Source organism: Petaurus breviceps, unplaced genomic scaffold, assembly GCF_028583685.1.
Source record: "Petaurus breviceps papuanus isolate PSGF00001 unplaced genomic scaffold, PetGlider_PUasm1.0 156, whole genome shotgun sequence".
NCBI lineage: Eukaryota > Metazoa > Chordata > Mammalia > Diprotodontia > Petauridae > Petaurus > Petaurus breviceps.
In genome coordinates this window covers 2,520,672-2,546,622 of record NW_027185720.1, presented here as the reverse complement: position 1 = coordinate 2,546,622, position 25,951 = coordinate 2,520,672, and the positions used below count along the sequence as shown (strand labels likewise).

Here is a 25,951-nt window from a genome sequence, read left to right as displayed (position 1 = left end):
AGTGCCAACATGGGTCCGGGCAGGGGAAGTGCAGAGCACGAAGGGGCTTCAGCAGCTCAGATGACAGAGCAGTCTACAGCAGAGAGAGAAGGAACCCCAGTCAGTGGACTCACCTACCCCAAGGGTGATTTGCAGCCGTCTCACCAGCATCTCACCATGGGACTGGAGGATCCATTGGAGCTGGGTAAGAGAGGGCTTGGGGCCCCCAGCAGAGACAGCAGCTTCTGCTGGGGCTATAAGCCCCCAGCCTGGAAGTTTAGAAATCACCTGCCTGCTTTTGCAGGGGCTAGGATGGCAAAGTAAACTCTGGCTGCTCCAATTCCCCCTCCCTGACCTAGAAAACATAGAGATAAGTGTCCCACCCAGAGTGAAATCCAGAGGTAGTGGAAATAGCCTAGGGCTTGAGAGTCACTGAGAAGGGGTGTAACTAAGGCCCCTAGAAGTCTGAAGAGAACAGGAGGGGGGGTCCCAACAAGCCCCGCCTCACCTGACCAGCAAAAGCCTGCCTGAGCAGTAGCCCAGGGACTTAGAGGCAGAAATCTGAAATGTCCAGACCACCCCTCCTCCACAGATTACTCTGTGACCCTCAGTATAACTCAAGGGGAACACTGAGGCTCCTGGCCTTGGCCTCAGTCTAGACACCCAGAGGCTACAGCACACAAAGTCAACAACCAGGCACTTAGCTCCCAGTCTGAGAAATTAGGAAATAGGAAATTACAATGGAAAGGAAGGAAGCTGAGAAGGAGAAGGTGAAGGCAAGAAAACCGATTAGAGTTTATTATAGCGATCAAGAACAACCAAATACAGAGGACAACATGGACTCTATACTCACACCTGAGACCACAGAAGGAAATATGAACTGGTCTCAAGCCCAAAAAGCATTCTTGGAGGAGCTCAAGAAAGATTTTAAAGGTCAAATTAGGGAGGTAGAAGATAAATTTAAATCTACAGTGACCAAATTGGAAAAAAAAAGTCTCACTGAAGAAAACAAATGCTTAAAAAGTAAAATTAGTGAACTAATTGGAGAAAATACCTCCCTTAAAAAGGACCTTCAAAAACTAACCAAAGAGAATAATTCACTAAAAATTAGAATCAGTCAAATTGAAGCTCAGGACTATATGATATACCAAAAGTCAATCAAACAAAACATGAAGATTGAAAAATTGGAAGAAAGTGTAAACTATCTCACTGGAAAAACAACTGACCTAGAGAAGAGATCCAGGAGAGATAACTTAAGAATTATTGGTCTATCGGAAAGCCATGATGAAAAAAGCAGCCTGGACAACATCCTCCAAGAGATTGTCAAAGAAAACTGTCCTGAAGTCCTGGAATCAAAAGATAAAATATTTATCAAAAGAATTCACTGGTTTCCTCCTGAAAGAGATCCTAAATTGAAAACTCCAAGAAATATAGTAGCCAAATTCCAGAATTACAAGATTAAGGAGAAAATACAGCAAGCAGCCAAAAACAAACAATTCAAATATCATGGAACTACAGTAAGGATCACACAAGACCTAGCAGCTTCCACATTAAAAGATCAGAGGGATTAGAATTTGATATTTTGTAGGGCAAAAGTGCTAGGACTGCAACTAAGGATTAACTACCCAGCAAAACTGAGCATAATCTTTCAGGCAAGAAGATGGTCATTTAATGAAATAAGGGACTTCCAGACTTTCCTGATGAAAAAGCCAGAGCTCAATGGAAAATTTGATCTCCAATTACAAGTCTCAAGAAAGACACAAAAAGGTAAACAAGGAAAACACAAACATACATGCACACACGCACACTTATGCACACATGTACATAATTTGGGATGCAATAAGAGCAAAATTCTCACATCCCTCTATGAGAAGCCGATAACTGTCAATATTGAAATCTATATGATTACCATGACCTTTAAAAGGCTTATACATAGATAGAGGGTGTGGGTATAAATGAACTAATCTGATGATTAAAAAAAAATCTTATTAAGGGGGTCAAAGGGACTCTAATGGGATAAAAGGAAAGGATGAGACAAAAAAAGGTAAATTATGCCATATGAAGAGGAATAAAAAATACACTATAGTAGAGGGGAAGTAAAGAGAGAGAAGAACATCATTTGAACATTATTCTCACTGGTTCTGGTTCAAAAAGGGATCAACATAATCAGTTAAGTTTAAGATTCTAACTTGAAAAAGCACAAAAACTCATTAAATAGAGGGAAAGGAGGGAGGGAGAGGAGCATTGTATGAAATTTACTCTCATTGGTTTGGGGTCAAAGGGGGAATAACATTCTCTGATAAGTATAAAAATCTATTGTGTCCTATAGGCAGTAGAAGGGTAAGGGGGGATAAAAAAGGGAGAATTAGAGGGGAGAGAAATAGTAGTAAAGGGACAGGGTAGGTAAAGAAGGGGGTGTCACTGGGAGGGAACACCAAAGGAGGTGGTGGTCAAAAGGCAAACCCTTAAGGAGGGGAAGGAAGAAGGAAGAAACAAAAACATAAGCAGGGGAGGGAATACGATAGAGGGGAAGAGACAGGTAGTTATTATTACTGTCAATATGAATGGGATGAACTCTCCCATAAAAGAGAGGTGGATAGCAGAATGGATTAAAAACCATAATCCTACAATATGCTGTCTACAAAAAAACAAATCTAAAACAAAGGGATACCCACAGGGTAAAGGTAAAAGGCTGGAGTAGAATATATTATGCCTCAGCTAAAGTAAAAAAAGCAGGGGTAGGAAACCTTATCTCAGATAAAGCAAAAGCAAAAATAGATTTCATTAAAAGAGATAAGGAAGGAAACTATATCCTGCTAGAAGGCACCATCGAGAATGAAGCCATATCATTACTTAACATATATGCACCAAGTGGTATAGCGTCCAAATTCCTAGAGAAGTTAAGGGAATTAGAGGAAGAAATAGAAAGCAAAACTATACTAGTGGGGGAGCTTAATCTCCCCCTCTCTGAACCTGATAAATCTAACCTCAAAATAAACAAGAAAGAAGTTAAGGAGGCGAATAGAACTTTAGAGTGGCTAGATATGATAGATCTTTGGAGAAAACTGAATGGGGATAAAAAGGAATATACTTTCTTCTCAGCAGTACATGGCACATACTCAAAAATCAACCATGTGCAGGGAGCTAGGTGGTTCAGTGAGTAAAGCTCCAGTGATGAAGTCGGGAGGACCTGAGTTCAGTTCTGGCCTCAGACACTTAACACACACACATACACACACACACACACACACACACACAGCCGCATAACCTTGGGCAAGTTACTTAACCCCAACTGCCCTCCAAAAGGCAAACAACAACCATGTTCTAGGGCATAAAAACTCATAATTCAGTGCAGAAAGGCAGAAATATTAAATGCATCCTTCTCAGATGATGATACAATAAAGATTATATGCAATAAAGGACCATGGAAAGATAGACTTAAAACTAATTGGAAATTAAACAATTTAACCCTAAAGAATGAGTGGGTCAAACAAGAAATAATAGAAACAACCAGTAATTTCATTCAAGAGAATGATAATAACGAGACGACATACCAAAATTTGTGGGATGCATTAAAGGTAATTCTTAGGGGAAGGTTTATATCCCTGAGTGCATACATGATTAAATTAGAGAAAAGGGAGGTCAATGAATTGGGCATGCAATTGAAAAACCTAGAAAAAGAACGAATTGAAGATCCCCAATTAAATACTAAATTAGAAATATTGAAAACCAAAGGAGAAACTAAGAAAATTGAAATTAAGAAAAGTATTGAATTAATAAATAAAATTAAGAGCTGGTTTTATGGAAAAAAAATAAAATTGATAGACCCTTAGTCAATATGATAAAGAAGAAAACCAAATTATGAGTATCAAAAATGAAAAGGGTGAATCTACCTCCAATGAAGAGGAAATCAAAACAATAATTAGGAATTATTTTTCCCAATTGTATGCACATAAATTTGACAATCTTAGTGAAATGGATAAATATTTACAAAAATACAAGTTGCCCAGATTAACTGAAGAGGAAGTAAATTACTTAAATAGCCCCATCTCAGAAAAAGAAATCAAACAAGCCATCAGTGAACTCCCTAGGAAAAAATCTCCAGGGCCAGATGGATTTACTAGTGAATTCTATCAAACATTTAAGAACAATTGATTCCAATACTCTACAAACTATTTGGAAAAATTAGTGGAGTCCTACCAAATTCTTTTTATGACACAAATATGGTACTGATACCTAAATTAGGAAGAGATAAAACAGAGAAAGAAAATTATAGACCAATCTCCCTCATGAATATAGATGCAAAAATTTTAAATAAAATATCAGCAAAAAGAGTACAGCAACTTATCTCAAGAATAATACACTTTGATCAGGTAGGATTTATTCCAGGAATGCAAGGATGGTTTAATGTTAGGAAAACCATCAGTATAATTGATCATATCAACAATAAAACTAGCAGAAACCACATGATTATCTCAACAGATGCAGAAAAGGCTTTTGACAAAATACAACATCCATTCCTATTAAAAACATTAGAAAGTATAGGAATAAATGGAGCATTCCTTAAAATAATAGGTAGAATCAATTTAAAACCATAAGCAAGTATTATATGTAATGGGGAGAGGCTAGAAGCATTTCCAATAAGATCAGGGGTGAAACAAGGGCGTCCACTATCACCCTTCTTATTCAATCTGGTACTAGAAATGTTAGCAGTAGCAATTAGAGAAGAAAAAGAAATCAAAGGAATCAAATTAAGCAAAGAAGAGAGCAAGCTATCACTCTTTGCAGATGAAATGATGATATATTTAGAGAATCCTAGAGAGTCAAGTAAAAAACTACTGGAGACAATAAATAAATTTGGCAAAGTTGCAAGATATAAAATAAACCGACAAAAATCCTCGGCATTCCTGTATATTTCTGATGAAATTCAACAGCAAGAGATAGAAAGAGAAATCCCATTTAAAGTTACTGTAGATAGTATAAAATATTTGGGAATCTACCTGCCAAAACAAACCCAGAACCTATATGATCACAACTACAAAACACTTTTCACACAAATAAAATCAGATCTAATTGGAAAAATATCAATTGCTCGTGGCTGGGTCAAGCTAATATAATAAAAATGACAATTTTGCCCAAATTAAATTATATACTTAGTGCCATACCAATCAATTTACCAAAAAACTACTTTATAGAGCTAGAAAAAACAGTTAACAAAATTCATTTGGAAGAACAAACGGTCCAGAATATCAAGAAAATTAATGAAAAGAAATGCTAGGGAAGGTGGACTAGCTATACTAGATTTTAATCTGTATTATAAAGCAGCAGTCATCAAAACTACTTGGTACTGGCTGAGGAATAGAGGAGTGGATCAATGGAATAGATTGGGTACAACAGACTCAGCAATCAATGACTATAGTAATCCATTGTTTGATAAATCCAAAGACCTTAGATTTGGGGTTAGAATGCAGTATTTGACAAACCTGCTGGGAAAACTGGAATATAGTATGGCAGAAACTGGGCATAGACCATAATCTAACACCATATACCAAAATCAAGTCTAAATGGGTGCATGATATAGGTATAAAGGTTGATACTGTAAGCAATCTGGGAAAGCAAGGAATAGTTTACCTGTCAGACTTGTGCAGAGGGAAAGACTTTATGACCAAACAAAAATTAGAGAGCATTATAAAATGCAAGATGTATAATTTTGATTACATTAAGTTGAAAAGCTTCTGTATAAACAAAGCCAATGTAACCAAGATTAAGAGGGAGGTGGGAAACTGGGAGAGAATTTTTACAACCTATGTCTATGATAAAGGACTCATTTCTAAAATATACAGAGAATTGAGTCAAAGAATACAAGTCATTCCACAATTGATAAATGGTCAAAGGATATGAACAGGCAGTTTTCAGAGAAAGAAATTAAAGATATCTATAAGCATATGAAGAAATGTTCTAAATCACTATTGATTAGAGAAATGCAAATCAAAACAACTCTGAGGTACCACATCTCACCAGTCAGATTGGCTAAGTTGACAAAACAGGAAAATGACAAATGCTGGAGAGGATATGGGCAAATTGGAACACTAATGCATTGCTGGTGGAGTTGTGAACTGATCCAACCTTTCTGGAGAGCAATCTGGAATTATGCCCAAAGGGCTATAAATAATTTCATATGCTTTAATCCAGCAATACCACTTTTTTTGCTGTTTTTGGAGGGCAGTTGGGGTTAATTACCTTGCCAAAGGTCCCACGGGTAGTATTTTGTGTGTGTGTGTTAAGTGTCTGAGGCTAGATCCAAACTCAGGTCCTTCTGACTCTGGCGCCAGCACTCTACTCACTGTGCCACCTAGCTGCCACTGCAATACCAATTCTAGGGTTATATCCCAAAGAGATCACAGAAGTGGGAGGAGGACCTGTATGTAAAAAAATATTTATAGTAGCTCTTTTTGTGGTGGCAAAGAATTGGAAATTAAGGGGGTGCCCATCAATTGGGGAATGGCTGAACAAGTTGTGGTATATGCATGTAATGGAATACTATTGTGCTATAAGAAACGAGGATCAGATGGACTTCATATTTACCTGGAGAGGCTTATATGAACTGATGCTGAGTGATAAGAGTAGAACCAGGAGAAATTTGTACACAATTACAGACACAACATATGTGTGATAACCAACTTTGATAGACTGGACTCTTCTCAGCAATGCAGTGATATAAGTCAATCCCAAAAAACTCATGATGGAGAAAGATGTCTATATTCAGAGAAAGAACTGAGTTTGAATCCAGATTGAAGCAAATCACCTGATCTTTTTCTTTTTCTTCTCTGGTTTTATTTCCTCTTTCCCATTGTTCATTCCATCTGATACAATCCATCTTTATAATCTGACTAATGTCTAATGTGAAAGTATTTGCAGATCCTATTGTATGCCTCCATGGGGGGGGGATAGGGGAAGGAGGGGGACAAAATTTGAAACTCAAGGAATTGTGGAATTGAATCTTGTAAACTAAAAGTAAACAAACAAATTAATTTTTAAAAAATTTAGAGAATGAGTAGGTTGCCTTAATCCCTTCCCAGTGTAAGATTCTGATTCTAATGACAAAAGTTAAGATTTCGCTATCAAAAACTGATGACACTTTGGGAAGTATAGTGTGTTATTGCTTATGAAACCAAAGTAGGAGAAGGTTTTAGCATTAAATAGGGAAAGAACTTCATTAATACTTTGCAATTTAGGGGTTCCTGCTGGACCTAGAATTAGGAAGACTCATCTTCCTGAGTTCAAATCTGACCCTGTTTGCCTCAGTTCCTCATCTGTAAAATGATTTGGAGAAGGAAATGGCAGTAACTTTGCCAAGAAAACCCCCAAATGAGGTCATGAAGAGTTGTATACAACTGAAACACAATTGAATAGACAACAACCACCATAACTCTAAGACAGAATGCAATAAGTATCTGTCGAGAAAACTGACATTATATTCAAGTTCTATAAACTAGGACATTGGAGGGCCATGAAATCACAACTTTAAAATCAGAAGCAGAAAAGGTCACCTCTCTGACCCACACATTCCTATCACTAGTCCGGGTTCTGATAACGCTCTTTGGGGCTCCTCTCTAGTGGGGGCTAGACAATCCTATCTGGAGTAACTTTCTGTCCACATTTATGTGGTAATATGGATTACTGTTGACATTCTTTCTTCCAGACTATTCCTCATGATGTTTTGCTGATACCTTATGAAAAATTCTTGTGTATCCTAAGCATCACTCCATGCCCTGTTTGTTTTGAGTTGGCTGACATGTTCTAGTAAATTATTTTCCATGGAGAAAGAAAAAAAAATGAGATACATAGAAAGCAACTTTCTTAGGGTATTTCTGATTGTTTTATTTCACCAACAAGCAAAATCAGAGATTAGGAAAACCAGGCAATTCTGGACGTTATTAAAAATAATGACATCATCAATAACCAATAAACATTAAGAGCCTACTATGTTCTAGGTATTGTGCTACATGTCCAGGTTACAAATAAAAAACTAAAATGGTCCTTCCCTAAAAGAACTAACACTCTATCCAGGAGAGACAGCATTTGCATATATAGACATATATAAAACTAATATAATTTTGGAAAGGGCAATAGAAATTAGAGGGATCAGGAAAGACTTCATGTAGAAGATGGTGCCTGAGCTAAACTTAAAAGAAAATTAGTGATTCTAAGAAGCAGATGAAAGGAGAAAGTGTCTCTAGATACAGAGAAGATTGTAAATTAAATATCATGTATGAAACACAACATGAAAGCCAATTTGGCTTGACCACAGTGTATATAAAAGGGAATAAGGTGTTAAAAGATTGGAAAATTTGGAAGGAGAAAGGTTGTGAACTGTTTTAGATGCCCAAAGGAGAAGTTCAAATAAGGCTTACAGGTAATAGGGAGTTATAAATGTTTGTTGAGGAGGGGAGTGCCATGCTCAGACTTGTAGTTTGGTAAATCACTTCAGCAACAATATAGAAGGTGGATTGGGGTTGGAGAAGACTAGAAGCAGAAAGATAAATTAACAAAGTATTCAAATAGTCCAGGTAAAGGGTTATGAGGGCTAGAGCTAGGGTAGTAGCCATGTGATGAAAGGGAAGGAGACAGATGTGAGAAAAGTTATGGTAAGACGGAGGAATAAAAATGCCTCCAATTTTACATGCTTTAACATGGTTTCCTCTTTCTACTAGTTTTATAATTTATGATGATGGATTTATATCTTTGTGACTTTTCTTTTAAAAAATATATTATGAATATTTGTAGCAATGGGATTTTGCAATTCTTCTTCCATAAATACAAGTTCAGTTTCTGAGACTTAACTCCTTACACCTTGGTGACCCTAAGATTTTTCATTTCTCTAATGCATCCTGCCTCCTATTAAAATACAAAGCTTTCAGTAGTGTCAATTACACGGTATGTCCATTTCCAATTATCTCTTCCAAATGTGTCCCTCCATAAGATTTGAATTTGGAGGTTCAATGAATAGATATAAGAAGAATGAATGATTCAGCTAAAATCTGCTATGAGAACATTGAGAGTTATAACATATCATTAGACTAAAATCACCAAAAGCTAAGCCACCACTGAATGTATAATTCTTAGGATGAATTTTTAATTCAAAATGTATTTTTCATAATGATTAATAGATAGCCAGCTATAGCAACCCAAGAAGTCAAAGACCATGTCCTTCCCAATAAAGTAGCTTATTTCATAATGAAATCAAAAATTGGGAAGTGAACCATGCATGATAAAAAAATTAAGTAAAGTGGCTAAAAATTAAAAAGGCTTACCTAAAAAACCAGTAACAGCATGCTTTTCTAAAACATTTTGAGTTTATTTAAACATTAATTTTTCATTTCAAACTCATTTCATAAAACTCAAAATAAACAACACAGCTTAGTATTTAATTAGCTTTTTTCTTCAAAGTACTTTGTATCATTTAATTAATCTCAACATCATCATAAAGCAATCCATGCAAGATAAAAGATCAAACTTTTTCAGCAGTATCTTCAACTCAGACTTACTATTGAGCTACATTTCTATGTAAATATGGGACTAAACTCTGCATGCACGGAATTGAAATATGTGTGTGTATTTGAATTATTTTTAGGCTATAGAGAAATTTTTTATACCTATAATGCACAACAATGATTAGTTTATACAAAACAAAATATAGTGTTTCTCTCTCAGTAGGTAAGTATGTTGATTTTTATGAGAGAACAGTTCCAGATGCCCCCTATTTCACCACGGCTCCTCACTCAATCATGTATTTATATAATAATGTCATGTGACATCAGATCATCAATGATTTGGATAGCAAAAAACAGTTAAAATTATGATTTCATTTATTTTATACTTTCATTAGCTCAGAGGGGAGATCCAGCTGGTACCTTCTTTGTAGGACCAAGAAAATTTAGTTATTCTATAAGCCTACAGTATAGTTCTACTTAATATAAATTCATAGCTTGGTTCCCAAACAACTTCTATCTTAGATAGGCTTAATGCAAACTCAGTCACCTACATTTAATAATCTGGGGTAACTGTGTGGCAGAATATGACAAACAGTGAGAAAATTCAAAGTTGCTCAAAACACCTCCAAAATGTCATCCCTGACATAACTCACTGAGATAGCACTGCTTAAGAAATAACATTCCCAGCTCAGTTCCTTGGCACACTGATAAAGGAGCTAGAGAAAAATTAACTAGAGTGAGGTATTCATAAGCACTATTTGGTAATGTTATCCCCTTACTTAAAAATTATTTTCAAGTATATTGCAGGTGTCTGTAACAAAAAAAAATGATCAAAATATTCCTGCCAATTTTTGAATTACATTCCTGCCTGATCTCATTTTAAATAAAACAATACACTTAAAAAAATATCAGTTAACCCTTTTATATTATATTGAGCTAAGTTTGAAGAACGGTGTTCTTTAAATAGCAACAAAATTTGAAAACTTCTTGATTAAGAGCAATGAGATCTGTAATAGATTAGGCAATAACAGATTTGACCTCATTTCTTCTGAAACAAGTGAAAGATAACCATCTTGGAATACTGTCAAGTGATTTTACAACTTCTGATTTTGCTTTATTAGACATCTGATCCTTGCATGCATCACTGGGCATTTTTAGTCATCTCTGGCTATACCATAAACATAAAGCAACAGAAAATAACCTTTCACCAAGGACTTCCTGGTAGCATGAAAAAAAAATGAACTTACCATATTCCAGCCTGGGTAGAGGTAGTCAGTGCCAACAAATTCAAAATAGTGAGCAAAACCTTCTTTCAGCCATACATCCTCCCACCAGACAGGAGTCACCAGGTCACCAAACCACTATGGGGCAAATGCAATTGTAATTATGTCATACCGAGAAAGTTCCAGAAACAGACTAAAATAATTAGATTGGCTTAACAGTTGATTGAAATTAATGTAGTCCTCCTCTCCCCCCATTTACTAAGAAATGTAGAAATCTCCAACCACTGGAGAGAAACATGGCAGATCACTCTAATTTTCTGAAGCAACCCAGTTTGTATGGAGGACAGCATATTATAGTGAAGAGATCACTTGATAAAAGGTTAGGAGACATAGATTTTTATCTCTGGTTCTGCCATGCTCCTTCAGTGGGCAAAACACTTAATTTTCTTGGAACTGATCCTAGTTCTTCATCTGTATAATGAGGCAGTTGGGCTAGATAATCTGATGAACCCTCTAGCTATCAAATTAGAGTTATAGACATACTGACATAATATTTGTAAAGTTCTTAATACAATGTCCAGCACATAGTAAGTGCTTAAATGTTTCTTCCTGTCCACTTCATAAAATCAAATATTTAGCATTGGAAGGGACCACTATGCCACTGCATCAGTGTCTGATAATAATAACTCATATGTAGGTCACTTTAAGTTTTAGAAAACACTGGGTTTTTTTTTATAATAATAGATGTGTTATAGCATAGAGGATCAAGTGCTGGGTTTGGGATCAGAAGTCTCCAGGTTAATGTTCAACCTCTGCAACTACTTAACCCTGTGCAAGTCACTTAAACTTGATGTGCCTCCAGTAACTCTCTATGGCTTATCTGCTAAGAGAGACTGTCTGTGATCAGCACTGGTGGAGGGAGTTAACACATTGGAAGTTTTCCATGCTGATGAGATAACAGAAATTTCATGCATTCTTCATAGTTCTCTCTGTTTTAGTAGGTAATATATCATGACCATTTTTCAGAAGATGAAAATAATGCTCTACGTATGAAGTGATTTGCTGAAGGATACATAGCTAGTAAGTAAAAAGTCATGATTTGAACTTGGGTCTCGACTCCAAATTCAATAATCCTTCCAGAATACCAGGTTGCAAAGGATCTGAATATTTCTGCCATCACAAGCAATGATGTGCTTGTTCTATCATAGGAAAAAAAAAACCATGGACAGACCCTGACAAATCAGAATCAAAGAACTCTTTCAACAAATGATCTTGTTATGAGGATCACTTTAAAAGGTAGATGATTGCTAGAGGATATCATAACATTATCTATATTCATTTGCTATTTACTCAACAGATGGGAATTAGCAATGAGAACACACTTTCCCACATTAACATTGCTCTATGATTCCTTAAAAGCTATTCATTTACATTTGGGCCCCAGATGTGCTCTATGGTCCTGACATGGTCAATGATCTATTTTGAAATCCACTTTTCAAAAGGGTTCAGTCTCACAGAAGATGAAAGTTATAATGAATGACACACAAGATTTCACTTGTTCTAAACTAAGATCTATGATTATTTGTTTTCAATGGAAGGATAGACTGTCTTTATTAGCAAACTTCTTTAGAATTTTTTTAATAAATATGAAATGGTACTGTAGATAGCATGTTGGAAGTAGCATAAGGAAGACCTGTATTCAAATTCTGTCTCTGACATTGAATAGCTATGTGACCCTGGGCAAGTCAGGTAGACCCTGTGTGCCTCAGGCAATTTCCTAGGGTCTGGAAAGGAAGGCCCAGAAGAATTTCTGATCCGGTTTGACAGATCTTGTTCCCACACTGGGGTTCCCCCTTGCTGATTAAATCATAGAAGTTTTGTCTATATAACTCTATATCTTCATATGCCTATAGATACATATGCATATCAGAGATTTATCATGATGTTTTTAATGTATATTACCACATTAGTAATGCACCTTATTTCATTGACCTCTACACAGACCAAAAAACAAAACAAAACCCTATGGTTTGTGAAGAGACAGTCCATGTCTGAGTAAGTGAAAGACTTCCTAAGTGGCTACGTGTTGGGGAAAAAGGGAATAACAAATTGATTTCAGCAAGAGCAAATTTTGACACGCACCCAAAACTCAGCCTGTATCTTGCAGGCTTGCAATAAATCACTTTCAAGACCTATCACTGTGCTTACCAAATATATACAGCAATCAGTATAATCAAAAGAAAGGAGAAGCAGGTTGGTAGAGAGCAGACATTGAACCTGGTCTCTGAGGAGGTGTCTGGGCAGGAGTGCCACTTTACCGTCTAAACAAAACTCAAGAAAGGCAGCTCGTTTATGTTATTTGATCAGAGCAATTTGCTGTATGTTTGTTTTGTGTTTGTAAAGTCACACCTTCTAGTAAAACAACATAGTGCTTTGCATGTAATTAAAACAACTAATTTAATAAGATATTAGGTTGGCACCTAATCAAAATACTTATAAGTCTTCTGTAGTTGTAATTCATTCCATGCAGTGTACTTGCACCCAATCCTCTTTTTTTCCCTCCTACCTGGTGGCATATCTCATGAACAATGACCATTGTGACATCCAGCAAATAGGAAATGGATGAAATACTGGGATCCAGGAGTATCTTTTGCTCCACAAAAACACTTAGTCCCCAGTTCTCCATAGCAGCATATGGATGCTTAGGCACAGCTAAAAGATCTAGGAAGAGAAAGGGGGGGGGAGAATAATGTTTATTACAAAAGCTATCACTGAATTAGATATCTGTTTTCTAGAAATATTCAGAAATCATAATGAAAAAGAATGATTGTTCTGAGCAGAACAGAATTATTATAACACATACCATGTCCCTATGAGGATAGGTACTTTGAACATTAAACATCAGTTGATTTAATTCATCAGAGTATATCTACATACCTAAGGCCATAGGGACCTGGAAATACCAGTTCTGTACCTGAAAGATGCATCTTAATAAATTTTAACAAATCAAGTCTTCTTTCCAAAGCAGTGATCCACAATGACAAATCTATAGCAACCACCAAAGAAAATAGATTCAATTTACTTGGGAGATCATTTCATAAAAAGGGTCTCACTTTTCTGTAATACTACAGATACATTTTAAGATATATTTCTGAACATGTCTGTTCCTAAATATCAGACCTCTAGTCCCCTCTATGGCAGGAAATATATTGTAATCATGAACATGTTATTTATATTTGTATGCAGCCTTTCTATGCACCCTTCTATCCTCTCTATGTATCCCAGAGGTAGGAAACCTGGAGGTTTAAGGCCCCACAAGGCCTTCTAGGTCATTGGGTACAGCCTTCTGATTGAGTCCAAGTTTTACAGAACAAATCCGTTTATTAAGAGAATTTATTCTGTGATATTTGGATTCAGTCAAAGTGCCACACTTGAGGACCTAGAGGTCCACATGTGGCCTTGAGGTCATAGGTTCCCCAGCCATGAGATCATATCCTCTCATATCCTTCCCTATCATATAAAAGGGCTGGTCTAGGTTATCATTAAATCTATTCCAACTCTAAAATTGTATCCTGTTTTGCTATTTCTTTACAAAAGATTATGTGTCATGTTTAATACTTATTCTCTCAACAGATACTTGTTGTTGTTCAGTCATGTCCAACTTTTCATGACCTGAACTAAAATACTGAAGTGGTTTGCCATATCCTTCTCCAGCTCATTTTCCAGATGAGGAACTGAGATAAACTGGCTTAAAAGATTTGCCCATGGTAAGCGTCTGAGGCCAGATTTGAACTCAAAAAGATAAGACTTTTTGACTTCAGACCCAACACTCTATCCAATGCACCACCTAGATGCCCTCAACAAATATTTAGTGAGCTATTCTCTGAAAGATACTGGGTCAGACATTGAAAATAAAAATGAAAAGGACATGGTCTCTGCATTCCAGAAGTTTGAAATTTTTTACAGAGGAGAAGACAAGAAAATAAGCCATAGAACAAGGTAAAATAACTGTATTAAAAGAAGTCCAAATAAGGCAGGGATTGTGAGAGGAGACTTCTTGAAGAGCATGGTACTTGAGTTTGGCCGTGAAGGACAGAGGAGGGCTGCTAGGTGGGACAGTTGATAGAGTACCTGGTATGGAATCAGGAAGATTCATCTTCCTGAGTTTACACTTGCTATCTGTATGACCCTGAGCAAGTCACTTAACCCTGTTTGTTTCAGTTTCCTCATCTGTAAAATGAGCTGGGAAGGAAATGACAGACTACTCCAATATCTTTGCCAAGAAAACACAAAATGGAGCCACAAATAGTTGGACATGATTGAAATTACTCAAAAACAACAAAAATGAAGGACAGATAAAAGGTTTTTTTTAAAAGTAGATTGTTATTGAAGCTCTGTGCTAAAAAAAAAAAAGAGGTACAAATATGGGCATCAGAATGAAATTGGAATTTTTTTTTTTAATATTACAAAGACAGAGCCAAGGGAACAGGTGGTTAAGTCCACTAGCTCATTCAGCATTTGTAATATACAGAATGAGAAAGGCCACTGGATATAGATTTAGTACAGACACAGTACTATATAGACAGCACAAAAACAGATTCCAGATAAAGAATTCAGGATTTGGGAGTCGTAATGGAGGAACAATCAGTCAGATGACAGAGAACTGATGGAGGAAGGCAGGTTTCTAGTACGGGTCATTGACTTTAGCCAAGAGGAAACAGTTAATGACATGATCTAAGTAGAGTGATTAAGCTAATAGAATCAAAGTGTCCACAATATTCAGAAGGAGGCCCAGGTACCTGATCAAGCAATCTGGGGACAGAGGAATAGGAATTGAGGCACAGAGCTGCTCTAGAGTGAAAACAATATCTTATACTGTGTGCTTCCTAGGGACATAGTACAACACTCTTCTTCTCAAAGTAAATGTTCAATAAATACCTATTGGTGACGATGGGCAATAAGAGGTATAATTAGAAACAAAGTTTTGCTAAGGGTTGTATTGAGGTTATATTGAATCTCTCAAGGGGACATAAGTTTGTTTTTTGTTGTGGGTTTTGTTTTTTTATAGAAATATGACATTTTTTTAAAATTTTTGTATCCCCAGTGCTAGGCATACCATCTTATACAAAGTAGGAGCTCAACAAAAGTGTGTTGAATTGCACTGTATTAAGTTCATTTTACAGGAGTCATACATACTTGCTGTACAATGCAGCGAATATTTGGCTACATTAATTTAATTTAATACAGCAAGAATGTAATTCAACCTCTGAGGAATTCAATCTCATAGAAAGAATGGAAACTGTGGTCCAGAATATCAAGGGAATTAATGAAAAGAAATTTTAGGGAAGGAGGCCTAGCCATACCAGATCTTAATTTGTATTATAAAGCAGCGATCATCAAAACTACTTAGTACTGGCTAAGAAATACAGTGTTGGATCAGTGGAATAGATTAGGTACACATGACACAGTAGTCAATGTCTATAGTAATCTACTGTCTGATAAACCCAAAGACCCCAGCTTCCGAGATAAGAACTCACTATCTGACAAAAACTGCTGGAAAGATTGGAAAATAACATAGCAGAACCTGGGCAAATACCGACATCTTACACCGTATACCAAAATAAAGTCCAAATCGGTATGCAATTTAGATATAAAGGCTGATACTAAAAGCCAATCAGGAGAGCAAGGAATAGTTTACATGTCAGATTAATGGAGAACAGAGGAATTTATGATCAAACAAGAGATAGAGAACATTATGAAATGCAAAATGGATAATTTTGATTACATTAAATTGAAAAGGTTTTACACAAACAAAGCCAATTCAACCAAGATTAGGAGGGAAACAGAAAATTGAGAAAGCATATTTACAACCAGTGTCTTTGAAAAAGGTCTGATTTCTAAATATATAGAGGGAACTGAGTCAAATTTATAAGAACACAAGCCATTACCCAATTGATAAATGGTCAAAGGATTTGAACAGGTAGTTTTTTGAGGAAGAAATTTAAGATATCTATAGTCATATGAAAAAAATGCTCTAAATCATTTCTGATTAGAGAAGTGCACATCAAAACCACTCTGAGGAACCAGAGCACACCTAACAGATTGACTAACATGACAAAACAGGAAAATTATAAATGCTAGAGATGTGAGAAAATTGGAACACTAATTCATTGTTGATGGAATTTTGAACAGATCCAACCATTCTGGAGAGCAATCAGGAACTATGCCCAAAGGGCTATAAAAATGTGCTTTCACCCAGCAAGACTACTTTACAGCTGTTTCCCAAAAATATCATACAAATGGGAGAAGGACTGTAATGGTAATGTAATTTTGAATTTGAAGATCCCTTTGTGTTGGCAAAAATAGCAGGTACTTAACACTTAGTAACTGATCAAGCCTCTGATTAGGGGGAAAGAAGGTATGAACGCCTGTCTCTTGTTAACTGACCTAACAGGAAGAGGTTGGCTGAAGGAAGTGAAGTAGGTAATACTGTGTATATAAGAAAAGCCCCAGAGAGGCACAGTCAGAATTTCCTTGAGATCGAGATCTGGTGGCAGAACAGCTACAGAAGAATGGAGAACTGAGTCCTGAAAACTTGTCTTTGTGGAGCTGCTTCTGAACAGGATCCCAGGACCCCAGAGTCAGGAGGCCAGGAGCCCAGAAGTACAGAATCTGGAGCTAGGAGCCCCAGAGCCCAGGATCCAGGAGCCCAGGTGACTGAAGCATGACTAGAACGCTGAGACTTTGTTTGTTTGTGGCTTGGTTGAGCCTTGAATTCCTTGAAGCAGAAATGGTGAAGGAGCTGACATGGACCAGACCCTGTGAACTTCAGTGTGGAGCAGGACCTCCCCAGAGAGCTGGCCAAGAAATTGGGAGCTGTCTGCCACTGAACCCAGGTGACAGTCTGTTGAATCTAGGTAAAATCTGGCACCATGGAAGGGGATCCAGGGAATCTGAGAACAGGCTCCAAGTCAAGAAGGAAAGACCTCTCCTTGGGTACTGAGTAATTATGGAATTATAGGTTACTAGTTACCTAAGGGGTAGAAGGTTTTGTGTATGATACTTAGTAAGACTTTGCTGAATAAGTGACTGATTTTACTTTGAGTACTTTGACTATTGTTACTGATTAGTGACTGACTGAGTTAATCAAGACTTTGCCCCAAAAGTGGAAGACTTTGACTGTGTACTTTGATACTACTGATAAGTGACTGATTGAATTAACTAAAGAGTCAGTATTTTGTTACTGATTGAATTAACTTAAGAGTGACTATTTTACTTTGAGACTATGTTGTGAATATTATATTGCAATTTTCTGTGATAAATTAAAATATGGTGAATGCTGTATTTTAAATTATGCTGTACCTTGATTTTCCTTGGATGTTTTGTTTTTGTTATGGAATAGAGTGATAACTATACCGAGTAATCAGAATCTTAAAACAAAAGCTGTTCACAGTAGCAGTTCTTCTGGAAAGCTTCTGTGCATGGCATTACAAGGACCCACATGTAAAAAAATATTTATAGCAACTCTTTTTGTGGTGGTCAAGAACTGGAAACTGAAGGATGCCCATCAATTAGAAAACAGCTGAACAAGTTGTATTATATGAATGTAAAGGAATACTACTGTGCTATAAGAAATGATGATCAGGTGGACTTCATAAAAACCTGGAAAGACTTATATGAACTGATGCTGAGTGAAGTGAGTAGAACCAGGAAAACATTGTACACAATAACAGCAACATTATGTGATGACTGGCTTTGATAGACTTACCTCTTCTCAGCAATGCAAGGACCTAAAGTAACTTCAAAAGACTTATGATGGAAAATGCCATCCACATTCAGAGAAAGAAATAAGGAGGCTGAATGAAGACTGAAGCATAACTATTTGTTCTCTTTTGTTATTGTTTAATTTAGTTTTTTTCTTTTTCATGGTTCCTCTCATTTGTTCTAATTCTTCTACACCACATGACTAATGCAAAAATATGTTTAATAATAATGCATATGTAGAACCTATATTGGATTGCATGCCATCTTGGGGAGGGGCAGGGGAGGGAGGCAGAGAAAATTAAAAACTTATGGAAGTGAATGTTGAAAAGTAAAAATAAATAAATTTTTAAAAGAGTAAAAAAAAGAATGGAAATTGTGTACCATAACATCAACATCGAAAAAGCAATCAACAAGTATTTATTAAGCATCCACTGTGTGCTAAATTGGGGCAGATAGGTGATGTAGTGGATAGAGCACCAGGCTTGGAGTCAGGAAGACGTGAGTTCAAATGTAACCTCAGACACTTACTATCTGTGGGAAGTCACTTAACGCCTATTTGCCTCAGATCCTCATATGTAAAATGGGGGCACACTGAAGAAGGCAATGGCAAACCACTCCAGTATATTTGCCAAGGAAAACCTATGGATAAGAGTCCACGGGTCATGTAGAGTCGGACATGACTGAAGAATTGAACAATGACACTATGCACTTTCAACTTAGCTTTTCCCTGACTCATGCTACACCCTATAGTAGGGGTTTCAGATTTTATTTTATGTAATCCACATAAAGTAAAGAAAAGTAAAAAACCAAAGAGAAAAAAATTTTACCTCGACTTCATCTTTTTGAGATAAAATGAAGTAAGGCACCAGTAAAGACACAGACCTCTGATTATAATGAATAATGTAACCTTTACTTTCAGGGGAAAGTACATGTAATAACTATTTTTTCTCTGAACATTTAAAGAGCAAACACTGAAAAACATTAGCACTATCTAGACAAACAGTGACTGTCTAGATTTGAGCTTCATTTTGTTGTAATCATCTCAAAGGCCATGAAATCACTACATATGTTATGACACATTAAATATGCATATATAAAAATGAGTCAGACATTCCTAATACCTAAGTTATATTAAACTTTATTTTATGTAACTATAATAGAACAGATGTGATTGACCCAAAGTATAGGTAAATCTGTATCATACTAAGCTTTGTTATATTTAGATTCTATAGCATTTCTAAACAAAAATTAAAACTTTCTATATATATAAATATGTATATGTAACACAAGTATAATATATACATACACAGCAATGTAAAAAGTAAAAAAATTACATTTCTCTTGTTTTTAAACTCTCTTTTTTCCCATCTTGAGAGTAAATATCATTTTTTTTCTTTTTTGGAGTTAGATTTTGGGGTGGGGACACATTAAGTATGTAAAGGAGGAGATATGGAGGGAAAGAAATCACAACCTCTGTGTGGGCATATGTGTGTGTGTGTGTTCTCAGCAATAATTCATTCTTTTCTTGCTATTTATTATAAGCTTTTCTAATCTGGGCATTAATACATCTCTTTTCCTAACACTCCCACTATCAGTTATCCCATTTATCAAGAAATAATTTGATATCAAATTTGGTCAGCTCCTTCTAGCTTATTTGAACTAGTACTGGTTTTTATTTTGGATTTTTAATCATTCCACTATGGCTTCTCCCCAGTTTAATCATCTTCAATGTAAAATTTTGATTTACATATAAGTTAATATCAGAATAAATGGCAAACCCCCTAGGAATATTAAATGGAATTTTAAAGGCTATACAAAAATAATGTTGCTACTTCTTATGAAATCCTACCCATCCTTCAAAGGTCAGTTCAAAGGACACCTCTTCCAGTATACTTCCCCTGATTTCTCTGTCTTATAAATCCTTACATTGTTGAGAATTCGGTAAATATTGTCTATATTCCCCCAGATAACATAAAATACATAATATAAATATGATATGCACTGCTAGATTAACTATACACATCAGGAAATCACAGAGCCATAAAATCCCTGAAGAAGAATAAGACTTTTCCCTATCTTCTAAGAAACACTTTCTGGCTGCACCAAGTGAATGTGATTCCTCTGGAATCCAATGGCATTTTGTTTGTGCCTCACTTAGCACATTCTGCATTATAGTAAGGTTATATACTCAAACAACATTTTTGTAATAGAGAGAAGTAGATTTGTAGAATAGACAGAATCTTGGAATTGCAGTAAATTGAACCTGTGTTCAATTCCTGTCTCAGATGCTAGTTGTTTGACTTAGAGGAAATCATTTCACCCTCTCTGGGTCTCAGTTTCCTTATCTGTAAAATGAGGGGCTGGGCTCAGTGACTTCTAAGGTCCCTTCTCACTTTAAATGTTTTCTTATGGTTATTAAGCAACCTCAACTATTCTCTATATAAAAGAGAGTGTAGGAGGGATAAGGAAAGGTCAAACAATACCAAGTACCTCCCCTCCAGGTTTTGGTGGTGTTTATATTGGTGAAGACAGAGGTTGACACGATAGCTATATCCAAGTATGTGAAGGGTTTTGCTGTAATGAGGAAGTGAGATTAGTACTTCTTTTGCTTGACCCCAGAGTATGATTGCAGAGGCAGTTTTGATGGAAGAGAAAACTCTTCAACATAATCAAGTGTCCAAAAGTATAAATCGTTGCCTTTGAAGGCAGTAGGAAATGAACTATTACAAGCTTTCCCACCTGAGACTTGATTAATAGCCACCACAAATGCAAAAGTAAGTAGTACTACTGTACTACCTGTGTGACATTAGTAAAGTCATTTGGCCTTTGGGGAGCACCATATCTTCCTCTGTAAAATTACAAAGTTGGACTACTAGAACATGAGATCATAGAAGGTCATTAAGTCTTAGCTCTAGAGATGAAAGGAACATTAGCCCAACCCGCACATTTTACAGATGAAGAAACTGAAACCCAGAGATTTAAAGTGATCTGTCCAAGGTCCTGCAGAGCTGGGATTTGAGTGCAGATTCTCTAACATTCCTTTTAGCTCTAATACATGAGCCCACAGTCAGATAGAGATTAAAATACAGTACATGACCTCTGAATTGCTTTCAAATTCAGAGTATTTTATTTTATACAATCTAAGAGGAGATAAAACAAGTACACAGTAAACCATGTCATATAATACAAGAAGCACAGAAGAGAGTTAAAGTGAGAAAAGAGATACTCATAGAAAGGGGGGGAAGGATAAAAAATAAATTTTATGTAAGAGGTGAAATTTGACTTAAGACTTAAAGTAAGAAAAAGATTTCAAGAAGCAGAAATGTGAGAAGAGATTGTTCCAAGTATGAGAAATGGAATATGCAAAAGGCATTGTGGCCAGAAAGGGTAAATTTAGGTTAGGACTCAAAGAGCAATGCAGTAGAATGTGTGGAAAGAGGTAGATAATAAAGTTGTTCAGACAAGTTAAAACCAGACTCTGGAAGTCCAGGTACTCTACCAAGTGTGAACTCCAACAAGTGAGGGAAACTTGTGATGATGATCTTGTGTTAATTGAATGTGATAAGCAATGGAGAGTCATTGACATGTTTAGCACAGGAAGAACATGGTCAAGAACCTACTCTCTTTTTAAAGTAATATTAGTTTAACAGTGCAGTTTCAGATACATAAGATGGGGGAGTTATAAGAGGAGGTAGGCTATTTATTAGAATTAAATTTATTAAATTAAGTCTACTAAATTTACTAAAACAATTGAAATGAGAGATAATGAGAATCTAAACTAGAGTGGTGCCAGTGAGAGTGGAAAGGATGGAATTTAGAGAAGAGAAATTATATAATTGTTTTTCCCCCATTCTAAACTGTAAGCTTCTTGTTGGAAAGTATTCTATTATGCAGACTGGGACTTCCCAAGGCATCCAGCATATTTTGTTCATACCAGACACACACACACACACACACACACACACACACACACACACACACACAGATACACAGACAAAACTACTGAACTGGATTATAGTAAAACTAGAAGAAAAAGTAATTATGTCCTATAATACTCATGACCAAAGCCACTAAGAAAACCTTTCAAATATGCATATTAGCACTCAAGTTCCAGTCATTAACATTTTCTTTCACTTTAGACTTGTTTCTAAATGGCAAGACAATTATTCTAATTTTTTTCTAATTTGCAATTTTGCCCTCTCAACTTTCCACATATAGTTTTTGTAGAACTTTGTCCTTGTGACTAAATCTCTAAATCCTTGGCATTTTCATTAAATATTATCATATTTTTTAATATTTCCTCTTCCCAAGATTTTTCTAAGTTGATAACTGTGTCAACTAGATGAATTTATAAAATTCATTCTAGCCACAATTAATAGCTCTCCACTGCAAACTTATTTGTCTCTAAAACCACTTTTGTTTCTGGAGTATAAATGGTATCACAATTGACCACTAGTGGTTTAAAGGATCAGGCGTTGGCTTGTAGTCAGGAAAACCTGAGTTGGAATTCTACTTCTGATACTTAAAAGGTAGGCTCCCAGGCAAGTCTTTCAACTTCTCTAAGCCTCAGTTTCCTCATCTGTAAAATGGGAAAACAATAACACCTATCTCACAGGATTGTTGTGAAGATCAGATGATCTTCACATATGTAAAGTACATTGAAAATCTTAAAGTATTATATAAATGTTTAAAGTATTATATAAACATGAATATTATCACTATTATGATTTACCATTATTACTTAAAATGTGATTCCAAATAATGATGATTGAAGAATCTGGGATCACATAACTGAGGAGGAATAATATTTGTACACAAACGTCTTCTTGAAAAAACTAAATCACCCTACTTAGGCAGGGGATGATACCTTATTGTGCCTTATTGTGCTTCTTCCCATGACATGAGAATTCATTGAAACTAATACTTATATAAACAGGTCTTAGAATCATAAAATATATGAAATAAATTTTCTAAGTACTTTAACAGTTCCTGATCAGATAGAGTTTTTAATATTTTTTATACGCATGTACATGTATATACATATATGGTATCCCATAAGTCTTAGTGAAATTTTAAGCCATTATGGCTATTTGCATATACATAATATTTGTTGTTGTTCAGGCATTTAGTCATGTCCAACATGTGAACTGATAGACCACAGTACACCAGGCCCTTCTATCCCCCACTAATTTTTGCAGTTTGTCCAGGTTAACGTTCATTGTTTCCATAATACTATCTCTCATCTCATCTTCCACCATCGCCTTTTCCTGTTGCCTTTAATATTTCCCAACACCAGGGTCTTTTTCAATGTATCTTATCTTATTATTATTTGGCCAAGTATTTAAGCTTCAGTTTCAGTATTTGACCTTTCAGTGAATAGTCTGGATTACTTTCTTTAAGTAATAATTGATTTTATCTCCTTGCTATCCAAGGGACCCTCAAAAGCCTTCTCTAGCACATCAGTTCAAAAGTATGAATTCTGTGGAGATTAGCTTATTATAGAATACAATATCTTTAATTTCTTCTATAATATGTGCATATATTTACATACATGTATATACATAAATATGATTTAATGACATAACAAATCAACTATGAAAATGGTTTAAGTTACACATCTGAGGTTAATAAAAAAAAGGTCATGTTATTCACACTTCTTTAGGAAAATATGCTGTAGAAAGAAAGATACCCTTGGCATTGAAAGACCACAAGGTAAGTACCACACCTTCCAATTACTTGGGTGACCAGAACAAGTCACTCAAAATAGACTCATTTTTCTCATCTATAAAATTGTAATAATAACACTTGAACCCCATAGCTCATAGTTTTAATTTCTGGAAAACTCACAATAAACTGCAAAACTATATAAATGTGAGTTGTTATTAAAGTACTATACAAAACAGAAGGCATCATCATAATGATGAATTTGAAAAGTTATGTGCCTTTCTAACTCTCACACAAAGACAAAAATTAAAATAAAACCTTCCATCCAGTAACCAAGGTTATATTTTTACACCTATAGGTAAGTTTATTTTGATGTCAAAGGATCCAATTTCTTACTGTGTGATCTTGAGATACTTAATAGTTTAAGGTGAAAGAAAGTGAATATGTTACCATCCTCCCCCACACCTTGTCGTTTCTTAGCTAAAAGGGACAGTCATGGGTGCAAATAGGTTGGTGCATTGGAAAAAAGAAAAAAACATGAGAATCTAGCTTTGCTTCTCATTCTGTTGCCACACTTTATTTGGCCCAGTAACCACAACAAAGAAAAAATGAGCTGCTAAAGAGATAATGACTACTTCCTTTACTCCACTGCCCATTTAATTAAATTCTTTCTAAAGTACTTTTGGATGTTTGACTATGTTTAAATTAGTGTGGGCAGGAAGTACTTGCTGCTGCTTGTCATCCTAGCACTCTCATACATTACACAACTGTCACTTGAAATTCCCTAATTCAGCAGCACCCAGAAGTCTAAGCACAAGGCTATATGTAACACAATTGAAAAATGCTCCTGTTTAGCCTTCCTGAAGGATAACGCTCATTCGTGACTTCTGTGTCTGCTAAATCATCCATCAGTGTGAGATCCACAATGCAATGGTCTTCTCTAACTCCTAAATATTCTATGAAAATGTAAGGGAAAAAGCCTAATAAACATTTGGCAAAGAGAAGAAATTCAGGATCAATATATAAAACTTGTTTTTTACTAATCAGGTTTACATAAAGCTTAAAACAAAAATCTGTTTTCAAACATTCCAAGTATTAATATTGCACACAATTGAAACTTATAAAATCATCTAACTGTAGTATCATATAGGACAACACAAATTAAGAGAATTTTGAATTCACTAATTTAAAATAATTTTGAAGAATTATCCATATTTTATTACTAAAATATATTTTTGTTTCAGCCTTGATAATATATATTCTTTCAACTTATTAAGAATTTATATTTACTAATACAAATATAAGCTGATACATAGCAATCAAATATTTACTGAGATCTTTCTATGCACAAAACAGTGTGGGGGAATGAGAAATATGAGATAATATTCCCTGCCCTCAAGAAACTTACCATTTGCAGAAATAAAACATAATAACTTCAATAACAATAAATGATATGAATAACAATCTAACATATAAGAAATGCTGCAAGACACTATATAATGTTAAGAAATTATGTCCTATACATGATAAAGATTTACAATATTGCAGGCTAGGATGGTCTGGGAAAGCCTCATTGAAAAAGTGAAAACTGAGCCAAACTTTGAACAATGGGCAGGATTTGGAAAGACAGAGAGAAGGGAAAGGGGGAATAATGGGAATCAAGGATGAAGGGATTGAAGGTAGTTAATAAGTGCTGGTTGACTGAGTGAATGTCAAATTTATGGAAGTGGAAATATGTAAAAGACATTTTCTTGATATGTGTTTATATTGAAGATTCATATTTAATATAAAAATTATAGGAACATGTGAATCATATATAGGAATGTT

At 35.6% G+C, this 25,951-nt stretch overlaps 1 protein-coding gene across 1 annotated transcript in view; it reads right to left on the bottom strand.

Annotated features, from left to right (window-relative positions):
- The window catches only part of TRHDE (thyrotropin releasing hormone degrading enzyme), a 504,503-nt gene that overhangs the window by 259,375 nt on the left and 219,177 nt on the right, over window positions 1-25,951 (bottom strand). The window contains exons 4-5 of the mRNA XM_069081944.1: window positions 13,263-13,417; window positions 10,721-10,834 (exon numbers count right to left, since the gene is read on the bottom strand). Of these exons, the coding sequence (XP_068938045.1) occupies window positions 10,721-10,834; window positions 13,263-13,417 (269 nt within the window). The remainder of the gene's footprint in view (window positions 1-10,720; window positions 10,835-13,262; window positions 13,418-25,951) is intronic.